This window comes from Gymnoscopelus microlampas (assembly GCF_963454915.1).
Source record: "Gymnoscopelus microlampas genome assembly, chromosome: 10".
NCBI classification, from domain to species: domain Eukaryota; kingdom Metazoa; phylum Chordata; class Actinopteri; order Myctophiformes; family Myctophidae; genus Gymnoscopelus; species Gymnoscopelus microlampas.
Genome location: NC_139947.1, coordinates 54,428,252 through 54,449,918, shown reverse-complemented (window position 1 = coordinate 54,449,918; position 21,667 = coordinate 54,428,252). Strand labels below are relative to the sequence as shown.

Here is a 21,667-nt window from a genome sequence, read left to right as displayed (position 1 = left end):
AAAGTAACAATGTCATTCATGTCTTATGAGATGAATATGAAATATGTAAATGTTGAATCAAGCAACATAAAACTGAACTGAACAAAAGCCAGAGTAGACTTTGACCCAGAAGTGTTTTAACACTTACTTGATTGAGCTTTCTTGCCTACTAACACCTACTGTTTGGGTCAAAATTACCCTTCAGTGTGAACACGAATGTATGCCTAAAATCTCTCTTCATCTGGGCTCAAACCAGCAGATTTTATTAAAATAAGTTCATGGTCTCCAGGCTAAATTCAGGCTCAACAGAAATCTCTCCCTCAGCCATATTTGATTCATAGTAATATCAAATATTTTTTATAAATCAGATTAACTGTAAACAGTGCTGGTGTTTTAATCAAACTGCATGCATATTAATGAGTGGTTTAATGTAATGTATTGTGATGATTTCAGCCAACCTTGCTCAGCTGTCCAGCGTAGACATGAGGTTGAATCTAACTGAGGGACGAGTGGAGGAAGTGAACAGACACAATGAAGGTATTGTACTTTCATTGTTAGAAAACTCATGTTGAAAACTCTGACAATACATACTGATTAGTGTGGCTGTTGATTCTGATTGTCTCTAGGCAACCCCAGTATTGTTCTTACACACAATGTCACAAACATAACATAAGTCAAATTAGCAAATACTCAAACTACTGAAATTCAAAGTTATTAAATCAAACTGCATGAGTATTAATGAGTGATTTAATGTTGTAATTATTTCAGCTCAGCTGACCATCGTTGAGATGAGGCTGAATGTAAGTGACCATCGAGTGGAGAACGTGAGCAGACTCATAACAGGTATTATAACTATTATCACTTTTAGCAAACATGTCATGTTATCCCTAGTTAAAAGTTCCAAAGAGCAATGATGTGTCAAAGTTAGAAGGCAGCCTGCTGTCATATAGATGAAGTGTTAACTGGTCTAAACTGGTTAGAAGGCAGCCTGCTGTCATACAGATGAAGTGTTAACTGGTCTAAACTGGTTAGAAGGCAGCCTGCTGTCATACAGATGAAGTGTTAACTGGTCTAAACTGGTTAGAAGGCCTGCTGTCATACAGATGAAGTGTTAACTGGTCTAAACTGGTTAGAAGGCCTGCTGTCATACAGATGAAGTGTTAACTGGTCTAAACTGGTTAGAAGGCAGCCTGCTGTCATACAGATGAAGTGGTAACTGGTTCTTGAATGCGCTCGACCGTAAGCCGCGCTTTCACGACCCTTCCGGTCGGGTGCGGTGTTTATTTTATTATTTTATTATTATTATTATTATTGTTATCCATGCGTTATCAGCTCTTACATCTGTTATTTTATAAGTATAATGACTTTCCAATCCAAAACTAAAGTGAAGCGTGGAGTGTAACATATCTCACAGGTTCTGCATTAGTTTCCATACACTACGACTAGACCAGTGGTTCTCAATCTTTTTCATGTCAAGGACCCTCAAAATGATATGTATTTGGCAAAATATATTTTGTCCCAGGGACCTCCAGAAGCAAAGATTTGAGTTACAAATGTTTGCTTAAAAAAATGTATGTGTGTATATATATATATCTCGATTTTTCGAAAATAGCAGATTTACAAGCTCATAGCGCGGCACTCTGTGCTGGGGACTCCCTGGTACCCCCCTGAAGGACCCCTGGGGGTCCCCGGACCCCACTTTGAAGACCAATGGACTAGACAATACCACTAGATAGCAAATATTCTATGTTGTTGATATTACTTTTCTTGTATTTTATTATTATTAACACATCGGGTGCCAGCGTTTTTTCATAACAACTTACCGTGGGTGCCAGCATTCTCCCCGTTGACTGCGCTTTGCTGTTTAAACCTTCCGCGTGCGTTACAAGCAAATCCACGCAAAAAAAAGCAGCGATTCATGTTGTGCCATGAGCCTGGCTACAGGCTGGAACCATAACATTTCCCTCGCGGGTTACAACGGGGGGGGTATCGCGGATCGCGCATGACCGTTTTTCCCCACAGGAAACAGATTGGGAGATATAGGCGTTTCAAAGTAGGAAATAGACAGGAAGCGGATGGGGGGAAAAAAAGTGTTTCCGGTGAGCAATCTGGCACTTCCTTCGCAGGATTACAATGGGTGCTCCCAGAGCTGCTCTAGCCCCGCCCGCGCGGAGAAAAACGAAAAAAACAAAAAGACTGAAATCACGGTTCAGACCGTGAACGGCACCGAAGCTTCGGAACCGCCACTATGTAAACACACGGTTCAGACCGTGTTTGGCACCCGATGTGTTAATAGTATAGCATGTGGCTGAATTTGACCGAAAACTAGTCATTTATTTTTTGGGGGGCACTTTAGTTTAGTATTATATCATGAAAACAGAGAATCATGGCTACACATTTAAATATTGGTTGTGCAGTTTGACTCACCAGTTTTAGAGTCAATAAATGTGTTCTACAATTCTTGGAGCTGAGAAAACAGCCTTCTCTAGAAATGTAGTGGAGTCAAAAGTACAATATTTGTCTTTGCATTGTTGTGGAGTGAAAGTTATAAACACTCTTAGGAGTCCTAAAATCTGAATTACTTGAGCAAAAGTAGAAATACTAATCAAACCAAAATATCAGATCTACAAGCTGCTATTAGCTGCTATAAGCTGCTATAGTTGATCTACAAGACACAAAAATTATGAGAATATTAATCCGATACGTCAGTATCGGATTAGACTGAAAGAACGAGGCCAATCGATGGTCTTGAAGGGCGGATCCAAACCCAGCCGCCCGGATTCGTGCGTCGCTTCCTATTGCTTCACCAATCTATGAGTAAGAGTATAAGATATGCTTTCATAGTAATATAAATAATATGATCATTAACAGTATAATATATGCTTTTATAATCATATAATAATGTGATAATGCTCCTGTGTTGACAGACCAACCAAAGGTGGCCTTCTCTGCTTATTATCTGGGTTCTGGATCTATTGGATATAGTTCTGACACAACTCTGGTTTATCAGAGAGTTCACTCTAACATCGGCAACGCCTACAGTACATCTACAGGTAGGTGATGATTAAGTTAATTATGTTAATTAACTTGACATTAAAAGTAGGGTGAGTGATATTTTTGGTGAAAACAAAGTGTTTTGTCAAAAGGTTAAAGCTCTATATTGTGATAGTAATCATTGCTATAGTGTTTGTTCAGTAACAGTGTTAAATAGCTCTATATTGTGATAGTAATCATTGTTTGTTCAGTAACAGTGTTAAATAGCTCTATATTGTGATAGTAATCATTGTTTGTTCAGTAACAGGGGTCTCCTCATCTCTCCAGCTCTTTAATAAACTGAAAATACATTTTCAAGTTTGATGATTATTACTATCTCAATATAGAGCTATTTAACGCTTATGTTAACAAAAACATATCACTTACCCTTTAAGTGATTACATTAATTATGTTAATGAGCTTTACATTAAGTGATTAAAGGGATAATTCACTATCAAACATGTTTGGGGTCATTTTAACATCTACTTGGGCTTTTGTGAAAACCACAGATAGTTTTAAGTTGCTTGATTAAAAAAAAAATCTGGGAAAATTAAAGAATAAAATAATAATGAAAAACTAAAATAAAACCAAGGACTGGTGTTTTCAATGAGTCAAACAGGTTTAAAATGGGGTTTGAAGTTACAATGGGTTTGTACTGTAGGAAGGGGGCGTGTCTGGTAAATTACGTTAAAATGAGCCCAAACATGTTTGAAAGTGAAATATCCAGTTAATTATGTTAATGAGCTTTACACAATCAATTATCTCTCACCAACTAATGATACAACTTACATCTCTGTGAAAACATCAGTAACAGCATGTGAAGGGTTAACTCTGCTGTGTCATTACAGGCTAAAATGTTCAAACACTTCAAAAATATCACATTTACAAGATGTACAACATTTGTGGCTCGTTGTGAGCTTGTAGATCAGATTTTTAAGAACACTTTTTCCTTAAAAGAAATGGAGCTTAAAGGAATAGTTCACCCAAAAAATGATTCCTAAGACAATAATTTGATGAGAGGTTTGGTGTATCCGGTAGGAGACTCAAAGAGACTCCTTTGTGTCTCCTACCGGATACATCAGACATCTTTCCGCCGGTCATCAAATGATTGTCTCAGGAATGAGACAAAAACAAACAAATCTCCATGAATTCAAGGACCAGGTAGACGTTAAAATGACTCCAAGCATGTTTGAAAGTGAATTATCCCTTTAATCACTTTATGTAAAGCTCATTAACATGAGCAATTGATAGAAAATAAGTATGTTTATTTAGGTGAACTACTCCTTTAAGTAGTTAACAGTGTTTAACAGTGACAACATGATCCGTGTGTGTGTGTGTGTGTGTGTGTGTGTGTGTGTGTGTGTGTGTGTGTGTGTGTGTGTGTGTGTGTGTGTGTGTGTGTGTGTGTGTGTGTGTGTGTGTGCGTGCGTGCGTGCGTGCGTGCGTGCGTGCGTGCGTGCGTGCGTGCGTGCGTGCGTGCGTGCGTGCGTGCACGTGTGCGTTCCAGGTCAGTTCTCCGCACCTGTGAAAGGAGTTTATCAGTTCAGATTCACTGCAGGCGGCCAGGATGCATCAAAGTATGTGTATGTCTACATGTATAAAAATAATCAGCTGCTCATTGCTAACCCTGGATACAATAATCATGGATATGGGTTAGAATACGTGTCTAATGGAGTGATCATAGAGCTGGAGCAGAGAGACACAGTGTACATGAAGTTACCTGGTGGTCACAAGCTCTATGATAACGCATCCAATCACAACACATTCAGTGGTTTTCTGCTCTATTCTCTGTAACTCTGCTACTGACACTGCTGGAAACTCACTGAGTACATTTACTCAAATACTCTACTTGAGTACGATTTAGAGATACTTTTACTTGACTTCATTATGTCCCCTTCTCAATACTTCATGTCAGTGTTTCTCAAAGTGGGGTCCGGGGGTCCTTCGGGGGGTCCCCAGCTAAACGTGTTAATATAGGAAGACAAAGTAAATACATAAAGCATTTAAACCAGTATGTTATGATGATCTACAAGCTCACACTGGTGTGTTGTGAGCCTGTAGATCTGCTGTTTAAAAATACATACATTGGAAAGTCTTGAAACATGAGGAATAATTTATAAAATACCAAATACCAAATCTACTCTCATAGGGGTCCCAGATGGGGGTCTGCAGATAAACACATATTGATTTGGGGTCCATTACATCTCAGAGGCAATACTTTTTACTCCATTACAATTATTTGATTACTTTAAGGTGTAGATTTAGATTACTAAAACAAAACATATATTTTAAGCACAATGTTATACTTCAACTCTTCAAAAATAGCAGATCTACAAGCTCACAACGTCTTGCAATGCATCACATTATGAGCTTGTAGATCTGCTATTTTTCTAAGACAAATATAAAAAGGTTAAATAGGCCCTTCTGCATAAAGAGTACTGTAAGTATGCTTTAATGACAATACTTTTGTACTTTTACAGACCTTTTACTTGTAATAGAGTATTTCTACATTACTTCTAAGTCATTCTGGATAAGAGTGTAAATGTCTCAATTGTAACTTGTACTTGTAAATGGTATTTGTACTTTTACTTCAGTAAAACCTGTGAGTACTTCTTCCACCACTGTCCTGATAGCTTTACATTAAAGAGCTTCTGTAATGTTCATGTTCATGTTGTCAATAAAGACACATTCATTACATTAAAGAGCTTCTGTAATGTTCATGTTCATGTTGTCAATAAAGACACATTCATTACATTAAAGAGCTTCTGTAATGTTCATGTTCATGTTGTCAATAAAGACACATTCTAAAACACTGTTGTTTGTCTGTTGTATGTTTTTATTGTAATGATTATTTGTCATTGTATTATTATGTATTTTATTGTATTGTATTATTTATATACTGATGTCATACAGAAAACTTGTATCTTCATATATTTCTTCTTTATATATATTTAAGTAAATCTCTGTTGTCGGGCAGAAACCAACTCAAACCCCCAAAAACATGTTTTTAAAACAACACAATCCTGTCTCAAAGTTGGTGACTTTATACATTGTCAGATACAAGGCTCACTTAGGAAGGCAATCAACAGAGTCAGGTAGTTTTTACCTTTAGCAGAAACCTGTAAGACACCTTGTTGTTTGTTTTGCAGTGTTTTTTTCCTTTCATATATAATAGCTTGTTCTACATTTTAAAACAGACTAAAGCAACATTTTAGGTATATTTATATAACTTAAATGGATGTTATTCCAAAAGGCACTTTTTAATAGTTTTTAGCACTTTATAAATCAACTGAAATGAAGGTATTTATTTATCCCATGAACTATTTTAAATTCAGGGTCATTTCAAGCCTGGGTTACATTATGTCCCAACATTATTCATCTCTTTGATAAAGTATTGATTTTTAAAAATATTTATAATAGATCAAATTGATTCATTGTTGCACCCCTAATCCTGATAGCTACTGGCAGTGGCAGTGGTGTAAAGTAACTAAGTATATTCACTCAAGTACTGCACTTCAGTACAAGTTTGGGGTACGTTTACTTTACCGGAGTATTTCCAATTTTCTGTACTTTTACTTCTACTCCACTACATCTCAGAGGCAAATATTGTACTTTTACTCCACTACAATTATTTGAAAACTTTAGTTACTAATTACTTTGTAGATTTGAATTATTATCACAAAACACTCAAGCCCTATTTAAACTTTGGCTACTTGAAAATAGCAGATCTACAATCTATTATCCTTTGAAAATAGCAGATCTACAAGCTCACAACGGGTGGTGAAGTGACCCGTTGTGAGCTGATGTCATGTACATGAATACTCTTCTTTCAGTGATCATATAAACTGCTCTCTCATAATTAGAATAATTAGAATGACTACTTTGCTATGGCGTGCACATACCTGCTACTATGGTCCATTGATCGTACCACCAGCAGCTCTCAGCTCACAGCCGTTGCCAAACACCTACATAAACACATGGAATCTCCCATTACTCAATATCAAGGGGTTTCCTGTTTACCAGTGTTGCCATGTCTGCTTATAATCAGCGACTTTGGGCTTGATTCTTGTAGTTGCTTCATATTATTTAAACATCTCAAAACAATGTAGGTTTAGTCATAAACCACCATGCTGGGTGAATGCAATAAACTATTATGTACATGAGCCTCTATGTTGCTATCAAACACAATGAACATAGAAGTTAACTCCTACCTCAAACTCTTTCTAAAGTGCATGTATGTGGTTTGTGGTTCCCACCAGTCCTGCTGCACAGCACCACCACAAACTCTGGAAGTGCAGTAACAGTAATAAGTACATATAAAACCCATGAAACAAACAAATAAAACACAACCCGCATTGTAACATACCTTTGTAGTAAAGTTTGGATGCACGGTTAAAAGACAGTCTCTTATGAACCAACATGAAACAGAGCTTCTGCACCTTGTTGTTGCTTAATGCAAAAGTCCTGTGAATCCAAGTCACGTGAGAGCAGACCAACGAGACACACAAACGTGACTTTGACACTTCAAAATAAAAGCATTGCTATAACACACATAAATAATGTATGCATAACAAATTAACTTAAATACAGCCCTATTATGAGAAATAAAACAAATGATATTAACTTATAGTTACAAACACTGTCAGTTACATTGGCATGGTTAAACACAAGTATAAATGTACAAAACATGATAACTTCAACACACATAAGATTTCAAATAGAGTTTTAAACCTCTCAGAGCTTCCATAGACCACCGGAGTCCTGACGTCACTCGTTCATCCTCTGGTTCGTAAGGTCATTTCTCTATGGAGAATAACATTGGGTCATCATAGAATCGTCTCATATAAGAATTGTGGTCCAAAAATAAACAAACTGTCTCGGCGATATTGTCAGGGAGGAGGCTCTGTATAGTTTATGATAGTCAGTCACTTATATTTGATCTGTTTCTGGCGAAAATGTAACTAATTCGGCGGAAGTAACATTATCGTTTTCTCACCGTCAGTTGATGCTTCATATCCATAAGAGTCAAACCACCGGGGTCATTTGTTTATTTTTGGAACACAGTTCTTATTTGACACGATATTAAACACGTCTATGGGATTCAGAATGGGGGTGGAAAACTGCGAACCAGGTAGACGAACAAAGGATGCGTACATTACGTCAGACTTCGGTGGTCTATTGTGAATCTGCATGAGTTTATATGACTCAACCCCCGTACGGTCAGGCTTTATTTCAGCTAAAGTCCAGTTCTGACCGGCTATACAGTCTAGTTCTGACCGGCTATACAGTCCAGATATAACAACGTTACTGCAGAGCTGAAGAGGAGATCCTGTGGTCAGTCAGACGTCATTTATTCATCCTTATATCATATATTATATCATACACACACACACACACACACACACACACACACACACACACACACACACACACACACACACACACACACACACAGCAAGTAAGCAAGACTAACATGGGAGAGACATGCAGTGTACTTAGTTACTTTACACACAGATTGTATCACAACTTAAATAAGTGGTCCTCAACCAGTGGTCCTTGAGGGGGTTCCAGGTGGTCCCCAGCTAAATGGTGGAGAGTTGGTAACCAAATGGACCCTTATAGATCTTTAATTCTTGAGAGTTTAAAATGAAACCAAATGGACCCTTATGGGTCCATTTGGTTCCATTTTAACCTCTCAAGAGTTAAATTATTGTTATCTGCATGACTTAATTAAAGAATTGTTATTTTGATCAACGTTTGCCTGTTTATCTTTCCTATGGAACCAACATCAATACAGCTAATATTTAAATATATATATTTTGGGTCTGAGAGTCTAAATCTCATCAAATGGTGGCAATTTGTGGCTCAAATGCAGAATAAATGATGGACCTTGATATGAAAAAGGTTGAAATGATTCTAGGTGAGATGGAAACACTACCCACTACGGCCACAAGATGGAGCCCCGTCCCATACATTGTTGTTTTCCAAAGCTGTAGTCTAGGTAGGTATGCCCCCTAGTGGAGGAGCACCGGAACTGTTCTGTATCATCTATGATGGTCTGAAATGTATTAAAAATAACTAAACAAATATAATGTGTAGTTTATGAAACTTGTTCTCATGTTTGTTTGTTTGTTTGTGTTTTGTTAATTAGGCTTGTTTTTCTCGAACCACATTGTTAAAATGTAATTTAGATTCAGGTTATTTAGAATGATGCTAGTAAGTTCATTGTTTACCAACATCTATAGTTTCAAATGCAGTGATGTATAAAGTAACTAAGTACAATTACTCAAGTACTGTACAATTTTGAGGTGTTTTTTTTTACTTTACTGGAGTATTTCCAGTTTTCATTACTTATACTTCTACTCCACTACATCTCAGAGGCAGATATTGCACTTTTACTCCATTACAATTATTTGAAAACTTTAGTTACTACTAGTTACTTTGTAGATTTAGATTATTATTTTTAAAAAAACACACATTAACCACTTCAACCCTATATACATTTTGTCCATTTGAAAATAGCCGATCTACAAGCTCACAATGCGTCAATTGTAGATGTGCTATTTTCAAAAGATTTTTTATATAATTCATACATTTGAAAACTTGTGAAATGGGACATTCTGCATAATGAGTACTTTCTACTTTTGGTACTTTAAGTACATTTTGATACCAATATATGTGTACATTTACTCAACTACATTTTGGACTTTCAATTGTAATAGAGTATTTCTACCTATAGTTTACTGAGACAATACTCTGTCTCTGTATTCTATGATCCTATAGTTTACTGAGACACTACACTGTCTCTGTATTCTATGATCCTATAGTTTACTGAGACACTACACTGTCTCTGTATTCTATGATCCTATAGTTTACTGAGACACTACACTGTCTCTGTATTCTATGATCCTATAGTTTACTGAGACACTACACTGTCTCTGTATTCTATGATCCTATAGTTTACTGAGACACTACACTGTCTCTGTATTCTATGATCCTATAGTTTACTGAGACACTACACTGTCTCTGTGTATTCTATGATCCTATAGTTTACTGAGACACTACACTGTCTCTGTGTATTCTATGATCCTATAGTTTACTGAGACACTACACTGTCTCTGTATTCTATGATCCTATAGTTTACTGAGACACTACACTGTCTCTGTATTCTATGATCCTATAGTTTACTGAGACACTACACTGTCTCTGTGTATTCTATGATCCTATAGTTTACTGAGACACTACACTGTCTCTGTGTATTCTATGATCCTATAGTTTACTGAGACACTACACTGTCTCTGTATTCTATGATCCTATAGTTTACTGAGACACTACACTGTCTCTCTGTATTCTATGATCCTATAGTTTACTGAGACACTACACTGTCTCTGTATTCTATGATCCTATAGTTTACTGAGACACTACACTGTCTCTGTGTATTCTATGATCCTATAGTTTACTGAGACACTACACTGTCTCTGTATTCTATGATCCTATAGTTTACTGAGACACTACACTGTCTCTGTATTCTATGATCCTATAGTTTACTGAGACAATACTCTGTCTCTGTATTCTATGATCCTATAGTTTACTGAGACACTACACTGTCTCTCTGTATTCTATGATCCTATAGTTTACTGAGACACTACACTGTCTCTGTGTATTCTATGATCCTATAGTTTACTGAGACACTACACTGTCTCTGTGTATTCTATGATCCTATAGTTTACTGAGACACTACACTGTCTCTGTATTCTATGATCCTATAGTTTACTGAGACACTACACTGTCTCTCTGTATTCTATGTATTCTATGTATTCTATCTGTAAGTCACTCTGGATAAAGAGGTTCTGATAAATTCTTACATTGTAAATTGTAAAAAGCCTGCATTATTTGATGTATTGAAAACCCACTGTGAACATGGTCTAAATGTGAATCTAATGTCATTTATATAAAGATCTGTTTTGTAAACCTACTGTACATTTTAAACATGACAGTTTGTCACGTCAGCAGCGATTGGTTTGGACAGAAAAGCAGGCAGTTTAAAAAGTTATGGTTAAAGGGATAGTTCACCCCTTTTCTATGGATTAGTCACCCCATGGAGACTTGAATTCATGGATATTTTTTGACTTTTTGTCTCATTCCTAAGACAATGATTTGATGACCGGCGGAGCGACAAAAACAAACAAATGTCCATGAAGTCTCTCCATGGGGTGACTAATCCATATAGGAAAACTATCCCTTTAAATAATAAAGGGTTTGAAGCAGGAATTGACGTTGCAAAACGTTGTTTACTTTTTTCTTCCAGCGGTAGAATTGCACCAGGTTGAGTCACTTTATGCAACAATAAGTCCATCCACACAGATCAGGATGTGGAAGCTTATTAAATGATGACAAACCGTGAGTCAGCCTCTCTGAACTGAACTGAGGATGTTGAGACTCTCTCATTCTATGAATAACTACCGTCCACAAGATATTAACTCTTTAAGACCTGAGGACGCATCTGTGTGTCATTTTTAGATTTCGTTGGGCTATTCAAAAAATAGCTGATCTACAAGCTCATAGCGCGGCACTCGGTGCCGCGCTATGAGCTTGTAGATCTGCTGTTTTTTGAAAAATCGTGAACAATTTTGTGCAAATCTTTGAATATATATATATATTTAAAGCGAGCATTTCTAGCTAAAATGTTATTGCTTCTGGGGATTCTACGAATGTCTTCTAAATCAGTTTAAAACAGTTTTCTGAAACACTTATGTTGCTATAATATTAATGTCAGTGTCAAGGAGCCCCACAACGATATGTATTTGGCTGCGGACCCCCATCTAAAAAAAAGTTGTTCCAGGGACCCCCAGAGGCAAAGATTTGAATAAAAAACAATTGCTTTATAGATATATATTCAAAGATTTGGAAAAAAAAAACACGATTTAAAAAAAAATAGCTGATCTACAAGCTCGTAGCGCGGCACTCGGTGCCGCGCTATGAGCTTGTAGATCTGCTATTTTTGAATAGCCAAAAGTGTAAAATATGGATAAAGTGGTTACATAGATGCGCCCCCCGCTCTTAAAGGGTTAACTACCATCCACAAGCTCTCAGGTCATCTGGGATAAAGGTCCAGTGGTGTGAAGTAACTGAGTACATCTACTTAAGTACTGTACTTAAGTACAATTTTGAGGTATTTTGTACTTTACTTGAGTATTTCCAATTTCCAATACTTTTACTTCTACTCCACTACATGTCGGAGGCAAATATTGTACTTTTTACTCCGCTACAATTATTTGAAAACTTTAGTTACTTTGCAGATATAAATTATGATATTATGAAGCCTACATTTAACCACTTTAGCCCTATTTTATACATAGGCTGTTTGAAAATAGCCGATCTACAAGCTGAGATGTAGTGGAGTAGAAGTAACAGTCTTCTTCTGTGGATATCACAATATGTATATCACCTGCACACTTCATGGTACTTCTGCATGTTGATAAGCTCATGCCCCGCGTTTTATTTGTTTCTCACTGTATGAATATGATAGTATTTATTCTCTTACTTAATACATTATTTACGTTACGCTGAACAAGTCCCAACAACGTTTGACTGCTTGTGCTTGTATAATTAGTGACCAATAAAACCTTCTTGATTTCTTGACATGGAAAAAGATGAGAGAACCACCGTCTTAAAGAAATGGTACCAGCCAGGATGAATGACTAGTACATTAGATATGTCCTGTTCTTAAAGGAAATGGTACCAGCCAGGATGAATGACTAGTACATTAAATATGTCCTGTTCTTAAAGGAAATGGTACCAGCCAGGATGAATGACTAGTACATTAAATATGTCCTGTTCTTAAAGGAAATGGTACCAGCCAGGATGAATGACTAGTACATTAGATATGTCCTGTTCTTAAAGGAAATGGTACCAGCCAGGATGAATGACTAGTACATTAAATATGTCCTGTTCTTAAAGGAAATGGTACCAGCCAGGATGAATGACTAGTACATTAGATATGTCCTGTTCTTAAAGGAAATGGTACCAGCCAGGATGAATGACTAGTACATTAAATATGTCCTGTTCTTAAAGGAAATGGTACCAGCCAGGATGAATGACTAGTACATTAAATATGTCCTGTTCTTAAAGGAAATGGTACCAGCCAGGATGAATGACTAGTACATTAAATATGTCCTGTTCTTAAAGGAAATGGTACCAGCCAGGATGAATGACTAGTACATTAAATATGTCCCGTTCTTAAAGGCACAGTACCAACAGGAATGTTTTGGGTTGCATTCCATGAGCCTGACTGTGGCAGAGAGGACTACTACAGGAAACCACAGGTTTGGTTTAAAAAGAACAAACTTGTGACCCCTCTTTGACTGGAGTTCATTTAGTGAATCTAGTCTGATTATATAGAGCAGTGCTTCTTACACACTGGGCTCCAAAAGGAACCCTCAGGGGTTTTTGAGGGGGTTGAAAGAGGGTCTCTCTTGTTGTGATCTTCCATAGGGTGCTGGTGACAGGATTTCCTTCCTCCTGGTGCAGCAGTATAGGACATGTTTTTAATATGGATAATTACAGGGACCTTTCAGGTTTATCTTGAGCCTTGGCCTGCATTAGTTGTTCTCTTGTTCCGTTATACAATCGTTTAGCCTTTTACTTGTCTTCTGTCTATTAGTGTTTCCACACACACACCTTCAGAACACCTGTAATAGAGTACGCTCTTAGAGCTGACGTTGTTTTGTTTATCTCCCTGAGATTATTATGATACTTTGTTGAGGGATTTAGTGGCGATCCCCCTTATTATTTAGACCCTGTTGAAACAATTACTACAATCTCATGTCCTATGCTGCAGCATGTCACTGTGTCCCCCCTTTGTTTGTTTTTTTGAGTACCTATTCTATATATTTATAACTAAATGTATTAATCTTGGGAAACTTTAAATGTATTTTTTATTTATTGCTATTCTTGGATCCATCCTGGGATGGGTTCACACTGTTTATCTCCAGATATTCTTGACTTTATGCAACAGCCAACCTCCTGATTGAGTTGGCAGTGACTTGCCCTATAGACCACCGAAGTCTGACGTAATTTACGCATCCTTTGTTTGTCTACCTGGTTCGCAGTTTTCCACCCCCATTCTGAATCCCATAGACGTGTTTAATATCGTGTCAAATAAGAACTGTGTTCCAAAAATAAACAAATGATCCCGGCGGTTTGACTAGTATGGATATGAAGCATCAACTGACGGTGAGAAAACGATAATGTTACTTCCGCCAAATGAGTTAATTTTTTGCCAGAAACAGATCAAATATAAGTGACTGACAATCACAAACGATACAGAACCTCCTCCCTGACAGTGATGATGAGAGAGTTTGTTTATTTTTGGACCACAATTCTTATATGAGACGATTCTATGATGACCCAATGTTATTCTCCATAGAGACATTACCTTACGAACCAGGGGATGAACGAGTGACGTCAGGACTTCAGTGGCCTATTGGGGTGAGCCTATCATTGCATAGTAGTACCAATAGACAAATCCACAGACGCGCTGCCTGTAGCTACCTGTAGGCGGCCATTGCTGCGGTGTCACGTCCGCGGAGCGTTGACACCGCAGCAATGGCTGCGCGCAGGGCAGCGCTCCGTGGATTCGTGTATATAAACGTGTGTGTACGGCCCAAACGTTGATGAGCAATACATTCTGGAGCGTTGTGCAACTACCAGTGTGCAGACTTTATTCTTTTTCATTGTACTTTGTTTGGCTAAGCACCTGGACCTAACGGATGTGCGTGCACTACCTTCTTCATCATTTGAACGAAGGTCCCCAGCAAAAAAATTATCCAAATTATCCAAGTGTTCCTCGGAGCACAGGTCTCCACCAGGTCAGGTAGGTTATCGCGGGCCAGCAATGTTGATGGAATATGAGCACCTGCACCTTTGCCCTCTTGACCAGAAGTGCCCTTTTGAAAAAAAGAAGAAAGTTGTGGGCTTGTAGATCGGCTATTTTTGGCAAAGAGGTGTAGAGGGAGAAAAGAGCAGACCAAGTAAACAAAAAAAAAAGTATAATTTACTTGAGCGCCTGCCCCTCAAAATGTCTGTGCACGCCACTGACTATAGAGATAATCATAACCACAGAGATAATGTGTACCGATTTGCGTTATGTCTGGACAAAATCTGTAGGAGTAATAAAAACATCAATGTAATGTTTTTCAAAAATCTGCCTCCTGTTGGTGCTATAATTGGGCATAATTGGCAAAAGGTTGGCATTTGTTCCTCACCGTAGTGCGAATGTGCGTGAAAGGTTTCACCACAATCAGACGCTGCGTTCAGGATTTGAGGCATTTTGTTCAAAACTGAGCACTCCTGCAAACTTTGGAAGCCATTCTTAGCCAATCAGGATGGCATATGAAAAAGACCCGTTCGGTTTAATGACTATAAAGATACCGTGTACCGACTTGCGTGATGTTTGGACAAAATCTGCAGGAGTGATATCAACAAATCAGTCGCGTAACGAGGCAATAGTAGGCCCCGACGCGAGGTGGTTACAGCAGACCCTCATGAACGCGCATGCGTGCGCACGCAGCACGCGTGCGAAAATGTTGCGGTTATTAGTGGTTTCTGATACTTTTTCCGCGGGTTTGTGATGGATTTCGGGTACATAAACAACGGTTTTGAACCAACTACTTAACACTTACAATGTTAAGGGCCCAACGGTGCCGGAGACAGACGGACACACACACACACACACACAGGTTAGTATTACTGTACTTGTGAGGACATCAACGCTTTAGGACAGCCATGTTATGAATGTCATTTAAAAATAATTATTATTTTGCCATTTTTAACCGTAAGCCTAAAGCCGAAAAACAGCCGATCTCGCCGTGGGCCTGGCGGAGACAATAACCTGTACATTGAGACTATAGGACGCCACAAATGAACCTGGCATCTGTCTAACTAACGGGTAGGGCTTTCACGACTAGAGATTTTTACAGGTCGACTAATTTGACCCAGTGGTAGTCGACTAGTCGACTAGTCGAAATTTACATTAAAAAAAAAATTACTTTTTTTTTTGGGGTGGCATTGTTTTAATGCCATCCTACTACTATATTACTATTATTATTATCCTCCTGCCCTTATTCTTATGGCGTTTTAAGGGAAGCGCTTCTGGCACAGCAGCACAGCACCACAGCAGTGTCTCCAAAGATCCCCATTGCCCAATAATAGGCTTTTATTGGGCATACGTTTGACCCCCTTTTGATAAAAAATAAAGTCAGGAGGATAATAATAATAATAATAATAGTAAGATGGGCCATTACTATAGCATTAAAAAAAAAAAAAAAAAGTTTTTTTTTTCCCCAACTATTCGACTAGTACCAACAAGGTCGACTAGTGGTTATAATAGTCGACTAGTATAACCACTATTAGTCACCGCATGGAGACGTGAATTCATGGATATCTTTTAGTTTTTGTCTCATTCCTAAGACAATAATTTGATGACCCGAAGCGGTTCCGGTAGGAGACACAAAGAGTCTCCTTTGTGTCTCCTACCGGAACCACTGCCTTACCGGTCCGCTGGTCATCAAATTATTGTCTTAGGGATGAGACAAAAAAACTAAAAGATATCCATGAATTCACGTCTCCATGCGGTGACTAATACATAGGAAAAAAGTTTTTTTTTTTGCGCGAACTATCCCTTTAAGATATTTGAGCAGACATATTAAGATATTTGAGCAGATAGTTGATTCTCCACTAAAACAATATAAAGAAAAGTTTGTGTCCAAAAAACTAAAAGAAAAAGAGAATAAATTCTTGTCTTTATTGACGATTTCTGGATACAAATTGTCATCATAGGGCACCGTAGAAATATAGACATTGTACATTTGACATGTTTCTGACAGTGTACATTAAAAGAAGTGATCCCGTCATATTCTGAATTTACACTTTTATGGATGAACGTATGCAAAAAATGAATAACTGGTTCGTGTAAAGAAAGGGGCGTGTCTTATTGTCATTAAAATAGCCGCGTAATTACGAAAATAAAGGACCATTAATTAATAGTCCAAATGTTTGAATGAATTAACGAGGGGGGGAAAGGCTGGAGCCAATGACTGACCGATGGACCAAAAAAAAAAAAAAAAAAAAAAACACACTGAAGAGAAAGAAAAAAAAAAACACCCACAAGTGTCAAAAGTCACAAAAACACTTTTTTTTTTGTCCATGAAAATCCAAACCAACATTTCTATTTCTTTTTTTTTTTCAGTGCACCAGAAAAGATTTTATTTATTGAAGGATAAAAACACAACCTGCTAATTTTTTTTTTCTACCACAGTCAGCGAACAGTTTTATCTTTAAGCTGACAGGTTCTTTTCCCTGACGTTGCTTCACACATTTCTTTTTAAAACAAAAAAAAAACCTGGAAACCTGTAAAGCTGCGTGTGTGTGTGTGTGTGTGTACACACAAAAATAATTATTGTAGAACTCCCCCTAGTTTGATAAGCATTAAGACCCCCCAAACACAACTTCCGTGAGTGTACAATGGAGCTCTTTTAGCGTGCACAAATGGAACCCCGTTGGGTTCCATTTGTGCACGCTAAAAGAGCTCCGTAACCTCTGAAGGGTTCATTTGGGGAACCGTGTGGAACCGCCTCCTCCCCCGAGTCCCCGGACCCCCCCACACGCACACACATTTTACAGGTCAAGGTTTTTTTTTTTTTTTTTTTTCTTCAACAGAAAACACACAGAACTATATGCACGTATAATAAAGACCATGTACGTAATAAAGACAAAAAACAATCCTAACCAGAGGTTATTATAACATCCAACGCACAGAAACCAGTTTTTTTTTTTGTACTTTTTTTTTCTTTTTCTTCATCAAACAGAACTATAATTGTAAAAAGTTTTTTTTTTTTTTAAGCGATATTTCGTTGTTGTTGTGAGGTATGAAGGTTCACCAGGCGCTGTGAACGGCCTGACGTTTTGTTTGCAGTTTTTCCGGGTTTTGTTTGTTTTTAACTGAGGTTGTAGCAGCGTTTTTTAAGGTTTGTGGAAAATAACAAAAAAACAAAAACAAATATATATAAACCCAGTAATTGGACTGTTGTGACCAAGAAGAGTTCCCTGACACTCAAAGAAAATGACAAACCAAAAAGAAAACAAACCGAAAAACAAAACAAAAACAAAAAAAACAGCATTTTTTCCCCCCTGGAGCAAAGACAGCCTTTACAACATCCATGAGATTAGTTAAGAGAGAAGAAAACAAAAAGGATTAGTTCAGCGGCGCTAATGTGACAAGTTGAGGAATATAAAGCCCTAAACTTAAGCCTAAAACAGCCCCTAAACTCAAGCCCAGTTGGTGTACTATTAACCCATTCAAATCTGGGAAAGTATCTGTAATCATAGCTAATATACATAGCAACTTCAGTTTTTTCAGAAAACCGCTAGGATTTAGTAGGAAGGCATTTTCTGAATGGGCCTCAACGGGCTCAAGCTGCACACGGGTGGCGCGCGCCAAACGCAGCCGATCACAGACACATCTACCAGCCCACACAACGCATCACAGACACATCTACCAGCCCACACAACGCATCACAGACGCTCCGATGCACTGAGAGGACGGGCGGGCGGTTTGCGAACAAGGCTCGCGGTCGGTCTACGTCGTTTCAGCAGAAACCTCAAGAGCTTGTAGATCTGCTGTTCTCCGTGTGCTACGAGACCGGGCGTGCAAGGTTCACTCTCGTAGTACGACGGCTGTCGCACTGCCCAAAAAAAGCTGCGTCAAGCTTTGCTAGAGCATTTTTTTTTTTTTTGCAGGCGACATCCTTGCAGGACGAGAGCATCGTTTAGGCTTAAGCTAAAGACGAGAAAGCGTTCGGAAAAAACGTTTATGGAATGAGAAATAAAAACGTCAATAGTCGTCCCGTGTCGGGTCGGGTCGGATAGCGAGCGGCCTCTCAGCGACGTGTAAAACTCCTCGTTTTGGCCAATTCATGAATGAACCGTTTTTGCTTTACAGTTTGGATCGATTGGGAAAAACAAACCCACGTGAAGACAGTGTTGACAGCGTTTTACTATAAAAAAGCTTCCCTGAAAAAAACTGTTGCTCCCTCACAGCCCTAGTGACTTACTATCCTGAAAGAAAACACACAGACTATATCAACCCAGTTTGTTTTTCTTTAAAATCGCTATAAAAAGCAGCAACACTCATTGTTTTTAGTTAAACGGTTCGGGCTCCCCCCCGAGGAACATTTATAACAAGTCTTGATACTATTATTTCATTGATCAAAGCGCACAGATTTATCTAATAGGGCCGTGTGGTTCTCAAATTATTATTATTATTTTTCTCAAAGATGGTCCAATAAGTTAGAAAGTGTACAAATGGAATCCTAAACATAGTGAGAGCGAGTCACCGCTGCCTGCAGACACACCGAGTGTCCACTGGGGGCGTCCCGAGAAGAAGACAAAAATGGTGCAACGAGAAGAACATCTCTAGCTTTTGGACGACCTGGGTTAAATGTAAAGGGCCATTCGCACACTTTCTGAGTTACAGAACTTAACCCATTGATACCTGGAACGCATCTGTGTCGCTTTAGATGTCTTTGGCTATTCAAAAATAGCAGATCTACAAGCTCATAGCGCGGCACCGAGTGCCGCACTACGAGCCTGTAGATCTGCTATTTTGAAAAATCTATTAAAAATATTTTCCAGATTTTTTCAAAAAACTGTTTTTTTTTTTAGAATGGCCTCAGGTCTTAATGGGTTAAGATATCAATTGCTTGAGTGTGGGGGGGGGGGGGGGGGTCCATTTGGTTCATTCTCAGAGTTATGGGCACCCCCCTCATCTAGAGAGCCAGTAGCAGTACAGAGAAGAAGGGGGGGGGCAGGACACACAGAAGAACGCTGCGCTATGGATGGAAAAAACACCAGTTGAAAGAATGAAGTACTTTTTTAGACACATGGCTGTTATTTAACTTTCTATATAAAAAAAAACACATGCGACCTACTCCACCCATTAGTTTTAGTTGAATAAAACAAACGTACGCGTTTACGGGGGACAGATTTAAACCAGGGGTTTTCAACAGTGGTCCGTGAGGGGGTCCCAGCAGAATTAATAATTAGCAACCAAATGACCCTTATATATGTCTGTAACTCTGAGAGATTTGTACACTCTCAGAGTTACATGAACACTGATGATGATGGGATACAGTGTAGATTGGGACCCCCAAGAAATCTAAATGGTTGAGTCCCTGGCATATCTTTTCAAATGGGGGTCCCTAGGCTAATATTGTCAATTTGGGGGTCCTTGATGCGAAAAAGGTTGAAAACCCCTGATTTAAACCACTTCACACAAACAAAAAAAACGATAGGTAAAAATGTCACATTGTGTCAGTAAAAAACATTACGGAGAGAGAGAGATGGAGAAACCAATGTGGAACGCCCCTACCTTCCCAGATGTGGGTTTTGATTTTGAGTTCAAAACGAAGGAATATTATTAAGTAACGTTAAGAGGAGAGAGGAGAGAGAGAGAGAGAGAGAGAGAGAGAGAGAGAGAGGAGAGAGAGAGAGAGAGAGAGAGAGAGAGAGAGAGAGAGAGAGAGAGAGAGAGAGAGAGAGAGAGAGAGAGAGAGAGGAGAGAGAGAGAGAGAGAGAGAGAGAGAGAGAGAGAGAGAGAGAGAGAGAGAGAGAGAGGAGAGAGAGAGAGAGAGAGAGAGAGAGAGAGAGAGAGAGAGAGAGAGAGAGAGAGAGAGAGAGGAGAGAGAGAGAGAGAGAGAGAGAGAGAGAGAGAGAGAGAGAGAGAGAAAAAAGAAAAACAATCCCTACAAACAAACTGAACTTTCTCTTTTTTTTAGGAACAAAGAGGAAAAAACGAGAAGAAAAAAAAAAAAGGTCCAGGCTCCTTGGTTTAAAGGAGCGTTCGTGTTTTTTTTTTTTGTCCAGTATAAATGACTTAATAGTAACGCAATGAAACATTTATTATTTATGGCGAAACAGAACATGAACTGTTATTACCTGTCATTTAACCCATTTAGACCGGATATAAATCGGTCTTTTTTTTTCAATTTCTTTGGCTATTAAAACAAAAAAAATGCAGATCTACAAGCTTGCTATGAGCTTGTAGATCTGCCTCTTTTTTTATCGTGAAAATGTCTTTTAATTTGAATATATATATATTTTTTAAAGCAAACGTTTGTAACATATGTATCTCCAGGGCCCGTTCCCCAGAAGCAAAGATTTGACTTACCAATGTTCGCTTAAAAAAAAAAATGTAAATATGCACACATTTTCACCATTTTTCAAAAATAGCAGATCTACAAGCTCATAGCGCGGCACTCGGTGCCGCGCTATGAGCTTGTATATCTGCTATTTTTACAGCCCTAAGAAATCCAAAAAGAAATGACAGATGCGTCCCTGCATTGAATGGGTTAAGAATCATACAATTCTTTGATAAAGATGTTTAACGCGTTGTTGTTGCTGAGCAGAGTCCATCGTTTTTTTTTAAATTCTTTTCAGGGTTTTTTTTTGTGGCGGGCCCCCCCGGTGTTGTTGTTGTTGTCGCTGTTGCATGATGGGACATGTAGTTTGTTTTCATGGATTTGTAGGAGTCGGTATGATGTCACCAAAAAAACTGCGCGGCGGGGTTTTGATTGGAGGGGGGGGGCAGGAATTCAGT

The 21,667-nt window shown here is 38.4% G+C and overlaps 1 protein-coding gene and 1 long non-coding RNA gene across 2 annotated transcripts in view; one reads left to right on the top strand and one right to left on the bottom strand.

Annotated features, from left to right (window-relative positions):
- The first annotated feature begins 761 nt into the window (after positions 1–761).
- LOC311053211 lies at positions 762–5,221 on the top strand. The gene is made up of 3 exons (XR_014601624.1): positions 762–822; positions 2,907–3,032; positions 4,520–5,221. It is a non-coding gene; the product is annotated as an uncharacterized lncRNA (long non-coding RNA).
- Positions 5,222–6,920: 1,699 nt separating this feature from the next.
- The window catches only part of hmga1a (high mobility group AT-hook 1a), a gene marked incomplete at its 3' end in the record, with an annotated part of 35,738 nt that continues 20,991 nt past the window's right edge, over positions 6,921–21,667 (bottom strand). The window contains exon 5 of the mRNA XM_084070180.1: positions 6,921–6,977. Coding sequence (XP_083926306.1) covers positions 6,921–6,977 — 57 coding nt within the window. The remainder of the gene's footprint in view (positions 6,978–21,667) is intronic.